Source organism: Anomaloglossus baeobatrachus, chromosome 5 (assembly GCF_048569485.1).
Source record: "Anomaloglossus baeobatrachus isolate aAnoBae1 chromosome 5, aAnoBae1.hap1, whole genome shotgun sequence".
In the NCBI taxonomy this organism is placed as follows: Eukaryota; Metazoa; Chordata; class Amphibia; order Anura; family Aromobatidae; genus Anomaloglossus; species Anomaloglossus baeobatrachus.
In genome coordinates, this window is record NC_134357.1 from 528,720,901 (window position 1) to 528,734,471 (window position 13,571).

The window sequence follows — 13,571 nt, forward strand, 5'->3', positions numbered from 1 at the left end:
ATGAAGCAGATAAAAGAAGTGACATAAGGCTGAACGTGTGCACAGTAATCTTGTTTATACATTGCTGTGCACTATGTTCTTTTTGTGTGGCTTCTTGTAGAATATCCACCTGAAAATGACGTTGTGTGCACATACATAAACTTATACTATATTTATTTGCTTTCTTTACCATATTAATTAGTTCCTTGAGAGGACCTGAACATATGATCTTTTGATTGCTGAGATAATTGACCCTTCCAAGATGGATACGGACAGGGACAAGATGGCGGAGAGGATATTACATCTCACCTTAGAGATCCTCTTCCGGCTTACTGGAGAGGTGAGAGATTCTGATGACATCACATTACATCATTCTTATCTATGGGAATAACAGATGGACAGAACTGGAGAGGTGAGGACTCTGGAAATGTCTCTAGTGAGATTTATTAATGTGTCTCTCCATAACCAGGATTACACAGTAGTGAAGAAGACCTCTAGTGAGCGCTTTCAGGCCCCTGTGTTTGACGGATGGGGAAGACCCTTGAGCCCAATTACGGGATCTTCACCCCACTCCCTGACACATGAGGACATCAATGACCAGAAGATCCTAGAACTCACCTACAAGATGGTTGAGCTGCTGACTGGAGAGGTGACACTGCTGGGAATGCTGGTACATTTTAAAGTAAAGGCCACTTTACACACAGAGATAAATCTTTGGCAGATCTGTGGTTGCAGTGAAATCATGGACATATTGTTCCATTTGTACACAGCCACAAACCTGGCACTGATTGTCCACAATTTTACTGCAACTACAGATCTGCCACAGATTTATCTCTGTGTGTAAAGTGGCCTTAACACTATGAAGGGATTGGGGGATGACGGTATCATTGTATTTGTCAGGTTCCTATAAGGTGTCAGGATATCACTGTCTATTTCTCTATGGAGGAGTGGGAGTATTTAGAAGGGCACAAAGATCTGTACAAGGATGTCATGATGGAGGATCCCCAGCCCCTCACATCACCAGGTAATAGACAGGACTGAATACACACTGCCTATATTTATCTGTATGTAAGGAATGAATTCAGTCCCTGTATGTGTTTCCTCCAGTTTTATGCAATAAGAGGACAACACCAGAGAGATGTCCCCGTCCTCTTCTTCCACAGGACTGTAAACAAGAAAATCCCAGTGTTCCTGAGGATCATCAGGTAGATGGAGAAAAGGTGTCATGAAATCTCCCTATGATGTGTAGATGGCTGTGCAGGTCTTGGGCTCAGTCTTGTTTTATCTACCAGTATTACCGTATTTTTCGCTTTATAAGACGCACCTGCTTATAAGACGCACCCCCAAATTTGGTGAAGGAAAAGAGAATTATTTTTTTTAATGTTAAATGGGGTCCATCTTATAATGCCAGTGCCCCTCTAACAAATCATATAGGGTATATGTCCCTCATAGCCCCCATCCTAAAATTAGCCCCCCTTAATCTGGATATGGCCCCCTTATATTGAATATAGCCCCCTTGTGATGGCACACGTTCCCCTGTGCTGCCCATGGCCCCTATAGATCGCACAAGTCCCCCTGTGTTAGATATCACCCCCATAGTGCTGCCCATGGCCCCTATAGATCGCACAAGTCCCCCTGTGTTAGATATCACCCCCATAGTGCTGCCCATGGCCCCTATAGATTGCACAAGTCCCCCTGTGTTAGATATCGCCCCCAGGCTGCTGCCCATAGTAAAATAAAACACTCTTTCCTTACCTCCTCCAGCGCTGAGCTCCCTCCTGTCTCCCTCCGTGCTTCTCTTCCTTACTTCCTGGTTCTCAGTGCGGTCATGTGATCGGCACAGCAGACTGAGATCTCTGCGTGCCTGATCACAGTGGAAGCAGGGACACCAGGGAGAAACGCTGGAGGGGGCAAGTAAAGCTTTTTTATTTTAGTATGAGTAGCAGTGAAGCGACCGGTGGTAGGGCCACGGGTGTGTGTGTATGCTCTATTCCAACAAAATCCCCATACTCAGATTTTACCGGTAGTCACATTTCTTTACTAGGAAACATATTTATAATACAATCAACCGAACTATCTGCGCACATGAGTATAGTGGAGTCCCTGGATTTTCACTCCTTCCGGGTACGCAGCAAGAAGAAAGGAAAAACAACAACAAAGAAATGGCGGCAACTTTCCCTAACTTTCCCTACAATCACGTACCAGTCTATCCCAGAAGAAGATGCCGCTCCCACGTCGCAGGCCTGGAGTCTCACGATGCTGGGTCCCGGTGCAGCGCTGAAGGGATGCAGCTCCTCGGTCTTTTCCTTTGATCTTCCCCCGCTGGTAACGGATTCTAATCAGTCTTTTAGTCCCGGGGCACACCGGGCAGAAGAAGGGAGGTCACGGCCCCTGCACTTACACTCTGGTTGCGATGCTCTGCAGTCCGGTTAGATCCTTGGTGAAAACAAAGTCCTGCAGACCGGGAATGGCAGAAACCACTTCCACAGGGTGATTTCTCCAAGACTCCGGTGGCAAAAGAGCCCTCTGTTCAGGGAGACCACACGCAGCTCTCCTCTGGCTGAGCTCTGGAGCTGAACAACCTTCCCGCACTTTTTTTTCTTCCTGGTTTTCACACACAAGCTGCAGTAGGGGATTTCCCAGCTCTGTGTTTGTGATTGCACAGTCTGACACTGCCCCCTTGTGGGCAATTGCTGAAACAGTATTCAAATCCATTTCTACATTAATGATGCAGTCTGAATTGTTGATCCCATTACATACCCCCCCACTTAAAGGTTGGCAGTCCCTGTCAACTACCGTCGGTTCCCAGGCAGCGATGACTGCAGATGTCACAGGGGTTGGTTGAGAAGTGGGCCATACATACTGGTCCCTGTAAGACCGCCCGGGCGGGATCCCAGCAGTGGTGCGGTCAGTGCGTCTCAAGGGTCGGTTGTTCCCCTCCCTGTCACTGTCTTTACGCCCCACTTCAGTCAGCACTCCGGGGGAAGAACTGGGTTGTGTAGGTGGGTCACCGATCTCAGAGTCAATGTGATCACTATGCTGGGAAACGTCCGTGACGTCAGTCGTGTTGGTAGCGTCACCCCCTCCGGGTACTGTGGTAGGGGAGTCAGGCTGGGATCGGCAGGGTCGCAACATATTTCAGTGCACAGTGCGGATGCTGCGACTGTCTTCACCCCGCACTCGGTATACATGCCCGTTGGGGTAGGGGCGTTCGATTACCCGGTAGACCTCAGTCTCCCACTTGGCTCGAAGTTTCCCTTGGGGCTTCTTGATACGGAGCAGGACTAGCTGTCCCAACTTCAAGGGCTGCTCTTGCACGGGGAGTGGGTCAGCATGTATCTGGCCCCGGATTTGTTGGCTCACCAGCCGGTGTACAGTCTCCATCTTCTGTCGGTGAGCATTTAGCCAGGAGGGGTAGTTATGGCAGACATCATCTCCAGGGCGGAATAGGTTCAGGTCATGGACCCCTTTTCCGGGGCGGCCAAAGAGAAGGGTGTGTGGATTGTAGCCAGTCACAGAGTGGACCTGGTTGTTGTAGGCCCATACTAGATCAGGAAGGAATTGGGGCCATTGGTCTTTCTTATCATCGGCCAAGGTGCGGATCAGCTGGAGTAGGGTCCGGTTGAAGCGTTCACATGCACCGTTCCCTTGTGGGTGGTAAGGAGTGGTCCTCGACTTCTGGATCCCATACATCCGATGCAGCTCTTCAATGACTCGGCCTTCGAAACAAGCCCCCTGGTCGGAGTGCAACCTCTCCGGGCACCCGTAGACGTGGATGAACTGTCGACAGATGGCCCGAGCAGCCGATTCAGCCGTCTGGTCTTTGGTAGCGACAGCGACAGCGAATTTTGTGAAGTGATCCACCATGACTAGACAGTACTGATAGCCACTGCTCGCCGTCCCAATCAGCAGATAGTCCACCATCAACAGCTCAAGGGGCCTGGATGTTTTAATTGTCTGAACAGGTGCACGCTGCTCAGGGGACTTGTGTAGTTCGCAGGTGCGACAGGTCTGGCAGACGTCTTCAACCAGCTTGCGGAGCCCCGGACAATAGATGGACTGTTGAATCCACCGAAAGGTCTTGTCTATTCCGAAGTGTCCATTCCTTTTGTGGGCTTGGGCCACCATCTCACGGGCCAATTGATCAGGCACCACAACTTGTGTGCATTCCTCCAGCATGTGCGACAAGAGAACCTTCCGGTATAGCACTCCTTCTCTCAGAATCAGCCGGTCCCACTGACTGAGCAGGGTCAAGGTCCCGGTAGACAGTCGTGCCCGTATATCGGCGGGAGGCTTCTGCTGCCGCTTCACCCATTGTTTGAGTAGAGCCCATTCAGGGTTCTGGTCCTGGATCCTGCACCACTCCTGGGGTGGCAAGGCGACTCCCACTGGAGTTCCAGCTTCGCCCACAACGAACTGGCGGTAATCCACCATCTGTTGGGCGAGCTTTGCAAAGTCAGGCGTCTCGTCCCCTTCTAATTCTTCATCCCGGTCTCGGTTGAGTAAGGGGTATGACACTCTAGACAGGCTGTCCGCATTTTGATTCTCAGCTCCAGTCCTATATTTGATCTTGTAATTGAACTTGGAGAGCCGAGCCATCCAACGCTGCTCCATGACTCCGAGCTTCGCATTTTCTAAGTGGGCCAACGGGTTGTTATCGGTCAGGACTAGTACTTCGGTCCCCGTGAGGTACCCTGCAAATTTCTCCGCCATAGCCCACGTTAGGGCCAACAGCTCCAGCCGGAACGAGCTATAATTGGTGGGGTTCTTCTCGCCCTCATGTAGGGACCGACTGGCATAGGCTATGACCCGTTCCTTGCCTTCTTGTACCTGTGAGAGTACTGCCCCTAGACCCTGTAGACTGGCATCGGTGTGTAGTTGAAAGGGCAGGTTGTAGTCCGCATATGCCAGGATGGGGGGAGACGTTAAGACACCCTTTAGGGCTTGGAAGGACTCTTCCTGGCTGGGTCCCCAGCTGATGGGTCGTCCTCTGGGGCTGTTGGTGGTCCCTCGAAGCAGGTCATGCAAGGGTGCAGCAAGTCGGGCGAAGTTTTTGACGAACCGGCGGTAGTAGCCGGCCAACCCCAGGAAAGCCCTGACCTCCTTGACGTTTGTGGGCTGCGGCCAATCCCGTACGGCGGCTATCTTCTCTGAAGATGGCTGGACACCTTCGGCTGAGATCCGGTGGCCCAGGTAATTGATCTCGGGCTGCAGAAGACGGCACTTGCTGGGTTTCAACTTCAGGCCATGTTCTCTCAACCTACTGAACACACGGCCCAGCTGCTGCAGGTGTTCTTCAAATGTGGCCGAATAGACTACAATGTCGTCCAGGTAGATGAGGGTGAAGTCGAAGTTGAAGTCTCCCAAGCAGCGCTCCATCAGCCGCTGGAAAGTCCCCGGCGCGTTGTTCAGACCAAAGGGCATCCGGTCGAACTCGTACAGGCCCATGGGTAAGATGAAAGCAGTCTTCTCTCTATCTTTCTCATGCATAGGTACCTGCCAATATCCGCTGGCCAGATCCAACGAAGAGAAGTATTTGGCTTTCCTCAGGGCTGTCAGGGATTCTTCGATCCTTGGCAAAGGGTACGAGTCCCGGATGGTGCAAGCATTCAAACGGCGGTAGTCCACACAGAATCTCAGGGATCCGTCCTTCTTCTTGACTAACACTACCGGAGCCGCCCAGGGGCTCTGGCTTTCTCGTACCACTCCCGCGTGTAACATGGAATTCAGGAGATTTTTCACTTCTTGGTATTGCTGGGGAGGAATTTGGCGGTACCTTTCACGGATAGGAGCAGTGTCACCGGTGGGGATTTCGTGCTTGATACTGGTGGTGCACCCAAAGTCGGTGTCATGCCGGGCAAAGGACGCCTGATGCTCTTGAAGTAGCTCTTCCACCTGGGACACCTCCCGTTTGGAGTATTGGGATACGTCCAACTGACACTTCTCTCGTAGTTCTCGCCCCGCGTTGGTGTCACCCGCGACAGCGGCCATGGCAGAGACCGTCACTGTCCAATCTCCCTCTGTAGACGGTACAAACTGGAGGGGGCTCATAGGGTTCACCTCTTCGGTTAGAGCGTAGACTCGGGCGAGCTGTGTCCCGGCTTCTAGGTCAACGCTCACGTTAGCCGTGTTGCCCAGCCTGACAGGAATTCTTCCCTTTCTCACTACTGCTAGAGTTCGAGCGACTAGTGGATTCAGCTTCCCTTCCTTCGGGGAGCGCGGCTCAATCAGCACCTCCACGCCTTCAAGCTGTCTCATTGTGCTAAGGGGTAGTGAGATAACTGTCTCTTTCCCAGCTGGTAAGGTGATCCTAGTATGGCGGGGTACGGTGACCGTGGCCAGCGGCAGTTGTTCTTCTGTCATTCGCTGGAGGTTGCAGGTCCGGACCACTTGCTGAAAGGCACGGCGGGTGGCCCTATGTGCAGTCACTTCTTGCCAGTACTTGGGCCCCTTCTTGGTAAACAACACCAGATTCAGGTCTTTCAAGATGTTCATCCCAATAATCATGGGCGTTTCTGATCCAAAGCCTTCCCTGACCACGATTATCCCTCTCTTCCCGAGATCTTGGCCACAGATTTCGGTGTTCATCCAGGCAACTCCCGTCACCGGAATGGGTAGATTATTGGCTGCTTTGATCTTGATGGCGGTATCAGGGTCATAGGCAACCCGCGGCTTTAGACATTCTTCGTAGAACTGCTCGGAGATGGTGGATACCTGAGACCCAGTATCCATTAACCCTTGTACGGCGATCCCTTCCAGGAATACTTCCAGGGTGGGGCTATTTGATGCAAGTTTGTTCCGTGGCTGGCTCTGTTTTCCTACACCCCTCTCTTTGGCATCCCCTGCCGAGTGAGCCTCTTTGGCAGGGGCGTCTAGTTTAAAGGCGGCCACTGATGTGGGACATGACTTGCTGGTTCTGGTAGATCGGACTGTGGAGGAGCTTGAAAGTTCTGGGGGCAACGGTTGGCTCTATGGCGGGGATCGCCGCATGTCCAGCATCTTCCCATCGGCCGGCTGGGTTGTTGTCTCGCTTGCCGGCCCGCCTGTTGGTCTAAGGTGAGCTGTAACACCTGTTTCTGCAACTCTGCCACCATCTGTTTCAGTTCTTCCGTGTTGCTGTTCGGAGTCCCGATACCAGATATGGACCTGCAAGCCGCGGTATATGTCTGTGTCTCCACGACAGGTCCCCTTGAACGTTCTATAGCTTCTTGTTTGGCCTCAGCGAACGTAAAGGCCGGATTTATCCGGAGTAGATCTTGCAATGAGCGGTTAAGGTACGGGTCTCTCAATCCGGTCACGAACTGATCTCTCAACACCAGGTCACGGGTACCCATACTAGCTATCTGTTCTTCGTTTCTACCGATTTGTTCTAGTAGCACTTGAAGGGCATTTGCATATTGAGGAATGTCCTCCGACTCGAGTTGAGTACGCCGGAAGAACATATAGCGCAATGTTCCCGCATATGTGGTCGGCCCATAGGTGTTCTCCAGCACCCGCACCAAGTCATCCAACGTACGCTGGCCCCTAACCGTCTCCAGCCTGACTGTCGTCCACGCTTCCCCTTCTAATGTTAGCATGGCCATTTCTGCTAAGGTCTTAGGATCAGTGTTATACATTTCCCCCACTATCTTAAGTTGTTCAGTCCATTCAGTTACAGGATAGTTCCGTCCGTCAAACTTCCTCACCTGATTGACAATAGACGGCGGAGGAGCTGTCCGGTTATAAGTTACTACCGGGGGATGATTTTGTTGGTCACACATCCTGCCGACTACGCCACATGAAGCGACCGGTGGTAGGGCCGCGGGTGTGTGTGTATGCTCTATTCCAACAAAATCCCCATGCTCAGATTTTACCGGTAGTAACATTTCTTTACTAGGAAACATATTTATAATACAATCAACCGAACTATCTGCGCACATGAGTATAGTGGAGTCCCTGGATTTTCACTCCTTCCGGGTACGCAGCAAGAAGAAAGGAAAAACAACAACAAAGAAATGGCGGCAACTTTCCCTAACTTTCCCTACAATCACGTACCAGTCTATCCCAGAAGAAGATGCCGCTCCCACGTCGCAGGCCTGGAGTCTCACGATGCTGGGTCCCGGTGCAGCGCTTAAGGGATGCAGCTCCTCGGTCTTTTCCTTTGATCTTCCCCCGCTGGTAACGGATTCTAATCAGTCTTTTAGTCCCGGGGCACACCGGGCAGAAGAAGGGAGGTCACGGCCCCTGCACTTACACTCTGGTTGCGATGCTCTGCAGTCCGGTTAGATCCTTGGTGAAAACAAAGTCCTGCAGACCGGGAATGGCAGAAACCACTTCCACAGGGTGATTTCTCCAAGACTCCGGTGGCAAAAGAGCCCTCTGTTCAGGGAGACCACACGCAGCTCTCCTCTGGCTGAGCTCTGGAGCTGAACAACCTTCCTGCACTTTTTTTTCTTCCTGGTTTTCACACACAAGCTGCAGTAGGGGATTTCCCAGCTCTGTGTTTGTGATTGCACAGTCTGACACTGCCCCCTTGTGGGCAATTGCTGAAACAGTATTCAAATCCATTTCTACATTAATGATGCAGTCTGAATTGTTGATCCCATTACAGCAGCATGGGGGCCATATCTAACACAGGGGGGGGCATGTGCCATCACAGGGGGTTGCAGGGACAAATAATATGCACCGCTCCCCCAGCCCGTCACTGCGGTGCGATTTCAGCACCACCGGAGATGGACAGCGGCTGTGCATATTATATGAGCGGGAGCAGGAGATCTAACGCTACAGCCCACAGCATTCACCTGCCCAAAATTTGGGGGAACAAAAGTGCGTTTTATAAAGCGAAAAATACGGTATATGTTTTATACTTGTATAATGAGAATGGTGGAGATGGCAGGATTAGAGCTGATCATAAATGCAACTTCTCCATCTGTCTGTGACTTTTACCATATTTGTTTCAGGGTGAAGATCTGACTCATAATAATACTACAGAGACATATGTGAGGGGTCATGAGCAGTGTAAAGAGGAGATTCCAACATATGGATACCCAGGTGAGGAGGAACCACTTAATGTCGATAAGTCACAGGTCCTTATTATACACTGGCTGTAGTTGCTTATCGGTGATGCCAAGATATTCTGATTTAACCTCTTCCCAGTGCAGTCAGTTTTGGTGGTCCTAACTAGAGATGAGCAAGCCCCCTAGTGTTCGAGTTCGGTTTGTCGAACGGCGGGTGTGTTTGGCGAACGTTCGACGAACACCTTCGAACCCCATTGAAGACAATGGCAGGAAAACACAAACACATTATACATATACACATACAGTTAATAAACATTGCCGTTATACTTACAGGTCCCCGCGACGCGTCCTGCAGTCTGTCTCCCGCCACTTCTCCTTCCAATCATCGCTGCATCCTCCCGGTAACCAGCACTGATAGGACCTTCCGTGACGTCATAGCATGTGACCAGTCACGTGTGTATTATCTCATTGGCTACAGACTGCTCACATGGCTATGATGTCATGCTAGGTCCTGTCAGTGCATCTCTCCGGTACGTGGTGCTCGTTTGAGCATCTCCGTGTACCGGTGAGATGCTCTGGCACATGGTCGGCTCCCCGTCCCTGCATGTCGGCGCTCTTTACAGAGTTAGCCCACATGCAGGGACTGGATGCCACAGCTGGTGAATAGCGGCGCTGGGAATCAGGTGATCGGAGATCACCGTTGCTATAGTAACCCGCCTGTCAGGTTACTATTGTGACGTCATCGCCTACCAACCCACAGCCTCTGCTCACTCATTGAGTGATTAGACTTGCCGGGGAGCAGCAGCGTTCTTCCTCCCATGCAGTGCTGTCTGATGTAGCAGAGCTGCATGGGTTGAAGGAGAAAGAAGACAGAAGACCAGGATCGTATAGGGGTGAGAGGGAGTAATAAACATGTAGTCTCTAAGTTTGTCTGTGTATTTATTTCTAATAAAGTTTTTTTTCTCTGTGTGGTGTCTTTTTTAACCCTTTATTGGAGATTCTTAATGGCTGGGTCAAACTTGCCTGACATTAAGAATCTCTGACTTAATACTAGCTAGTAAAACAAAGCTAGTATTAACCCTTATTACCCAGCGAGCCACTGGGCATCAGGGCCGCTGGAAGAGTTAAATACAGCGCCAGAAGATGGCGCTTCTATGAAAGCGCCATTTTCTGGGACGGCTGCGGACTGCAATTTGCAGCGGAGGGGCCCAGAAAGCTCGGGCCAACCTGTGCTGCGGATTCCAATCCCCAGCTGCCTTGTTGTACCTGGCTGGACACAAAAATTGGGCGAAGGCCACGTCATTTTTTTTTTTATTATTTCATGAAATTTGTGAAATAATTAAAAAAAAAAAAGGGCTTCCCTATATTTTTGGTTCTTAGCCAGGTACAAATAGGCAGCTGGGGGTTGGGGGCAGCCCGCAGGTGCCTGTGTACCTGGCTAGCATACAAAAATATGGCGAAGCCCGTCATTTTTTGGGGGCAAACAACTCCTGCATACAGTTCTGGATGGTTTATGCTGAGCCTTGTAGTTCTGCAGCTGCTGTCTGCTCTTCTGCATACACTAGTGAATGGAGCATGATGAGCCTTGTAGTTCTGCTCCCCCTGTCTCTCCCTCCAGCATACAGTCCTGGATGGAGGATGCTGAGCCTTGTAGTTCTGCAGCTGCTGTCTGCTCTCCATACAGACAGACAGCAGCTTCAGAACTCAAAGGCTCAGCAGGCACCTATGGGCTGCCCCCAACCCCCAGGTGCCTATTTGCACCCAGCTGGGAACCAAAAAATATAGGGAAGCCCTTTTTTTTTTTTTTTTTTTAATTATTTCACGAATTTCATGAAATAATTTTAAAAAAAAATGACGTGGGCTTTGCCCAATTTTTGTGTCCAGCCAGGTACAACTAGGCAGCTGAGGATTGGAATCTGCAGCGCAGGGTGCCCAAGCTTTCTGGGCACCCCCACTGCAAATTGCAGTCCGCAGCCGCCCCAGAAAATGGCGCTTTCATAGAAGCGCCATCTTCTGGCACTGTATTCAACTCTTCCAGCTGCCCTGGTGACGGGTGGCTCACTGGGTAATAATGGGGTTAGGGCTAGCTGTATATTATCAACTGGCCCTAAGCCCGAAATTCATGGTGTCACGCCAATATTAGACATGGCCACCATGAATTTCTAGTACAGATAAAAAAACACAACACATAGAAAAATATTTTTATTAGAAATAAAACAATACAAATAGTGACTCCATCTTTCTTGAAATAAAGAACCCCACTCCGCAGTAATCCTGGGTCAAGGGTCCCGCGCCGTCCAATCCAGATCCAATATCATCTGATCGGTTTGCTGGAAGGCAAAACTACACACTTCTGTGCAGACACCTGTCCGACGGCATCAGCAGATAGTTTAGCCGGGCGGTAAAAAGCCGGCCTCACCGCTTGACTTATAGTGTTGAGCTGATTCCGTCAGGTGACCGCATCAGCTGATCATCGCTAGGTCTGAGAGAGAGAGAGAGAACAGAGAGGAGAGAGAGGAGAGAGAGAAGAGGGAAGAGAGAGTGAGAGAGAGAGACACACGCAGGCACTACTGCCCCCATCATCATCCCCGCACACACCCCGACACTACCGCACTCATCAACACCGCACACACCCCGACACTACTGCACACATCATCATCCCCGCACACACCCTGACACTACCGCACTCATCTTCATCACCACACACACCCCGTCACTACCGCCCCCATCATCATCCCCGCACACACCCCCGACACTACCGCACACATCATCATCCCCGGAACTACCGCACTCATCATCATCCTCGCACACACCCCGGCACTAGTGCACACATCATCATCCCCGCACACATCCTGACACTACCGCACTCATCTTCATCACCACACACACCCCGTCACTACCGCCCCCATCATCATCCCCGCACACACCCCCGACACTACCGCACACATCATCATCCCCGGAACTACCGCACTCATCATCATCCTCGCACACACCCCGGCACTAGTGCACACATCATCATCCCCGCACACACTCCGGCACTACCGCACTCAACATCATCCTCGCACACACCCCGGCACTTCTGCACACATCATCATCCCCGCACACATGCAGGCACTACTGCACTCATCATCATTTTTGCACACACACCGGCACTACTGCCCACATCATGATCCCCACACACACGCAGGCACTACCTGAGTGAAGTCTCCGGTGACAGCGCGGCTCACTTCAGTTGCTGCGTGGAGCTGACACAGAGCGCTCGTGTTTTACGGCGCTCCCTGTCAGCTTCATGTAGCAAAGCTGAAAGCGTCGTGTGGATTACTTCGGACCTGGATGGGTGTTTGGGGATTAATAAAGAGGTAAATGAGGAGGGTTTTTTTTGTCTTTTATTCCAAATAAAGGATTTTTTTTTGTGTGTTTTTATTTACTTTCACTTACAGGTTAATCATGGAAGGTATCTCGGGGAGACGCCTGTCATGATTAACCTAACTTTATTACCCCGATTGCCACCGCACCAGGGCAATTCGGGATGAGCCGGGTAGAGTCCCAAGACTGTTGCATCTAATGGATGCGGCAATTCCGGGCGTCTGCTGGCTGATAATGTTAGGGTGGTGGGCTCCCCATAACGTGGTGCTCCCCATCCTGACAATACCAGCCTCCAGCCATGTGGCTTTATCTTGGCTGGTACCAAAATTGGGGGGAACCGCAGGTTTTTTGTTTTTTTTTATTATTTATTTATTTTACTGCACAATATAGACCCGCCTGCCGGCGGCTGTGATTGGTTGCAGTGAGACAGCTGTCACTCATCATGGGGGCGTGTCTGACTACAACCAATCATGGGCACCGGTGGGCGGGGAAAGCAGGGAATGCCAGATTGAATAATGATCGGCAGCCATTTTCAAAAGAGGAAAAGCCGCCGGAGCTTTGTGACAGCTGTGCAGCTGATCGGTGAGTAGGAAAGAGAGAGGGATTTTGCTGGGGACCCAGGATGCATGCAAATATGCAACGTGCGCACATAGCCTTACTGTGAAAAGCCACGCTTTTGGTGATCGAACCGTTATCGGACGGTAACTCGAACTGTCGAACATGAAGCAAATCGTTCGAGTTCGTTGAACGACTCGAACACCGCCCAAAACAACTCGAATTTGAAATTGGCGAACGGTTCGATTCGAACATCGCTCATCTCTAGTCCTAACTTCCCTATTTCTCAAATCTGCTAAGGTTGTTTTTTCTTTTCCGTGACACATTGTACTTTTTCTTTGCTTCCTGACAGCTTAGTCCTGGTTCTTACAGCCAGGGACAGAGCAGGGACCGTCCCTGGCCATTTAACCCGCTAAATGCAGCAATCGATATCAAGCGCAGCATTTAGGGGATTGGGAGAGGGATCTCGCTCCTTATACTCTCCGATCACTGCCCCCGCGATGTAATCGTGAGGGTCCGATCATTGCCAGGGTGACTTGAGGTCATCATAACGATCTCTGAATCATCCAAGCTATGGCAAGCACTTGGGATCATGCCAGGACCATGATCCCAGGTGCTTGTGTCATTATGAAACTGAAAGTATAATGTATTGCAATGCAAGTAATGTCCCATATA

General features: G+C 50.8%; 1 protein-coding gene across 1 annotated transcript in view; it reads left to right on the forward strand.

The window, feature by feature from the left end:
* The first annotated feature begins 211 nt into the window (after positions 1–211).
* Positions 212–13,571, forward strand: part of LOC142312157 (uncharacterized) — a 228,838-nt gene continuing 215,478 nt past the window's right edge. The window contains exons 1-5 of the mRNA XM_075351059.1: positions 212–319; positions 449–628; positions 880–1,003; positions 1,087–1,184; positions 8,919–9,009. Coding sequence (XP_075207174.1) covers positions 242–319; positions 449–628; positions 880–1,003; positions 1,087–1,184; positions 8,919–9,009 — 571 coding nt within the window. The 5' untranslated portion in view covers positions 212–241. The remainder of the gene's footprint in view (positions 320–448; positions 629–879; positions 1,004–1,086; positions 1,185–8,918; positions 9,010–13,571) is intronic.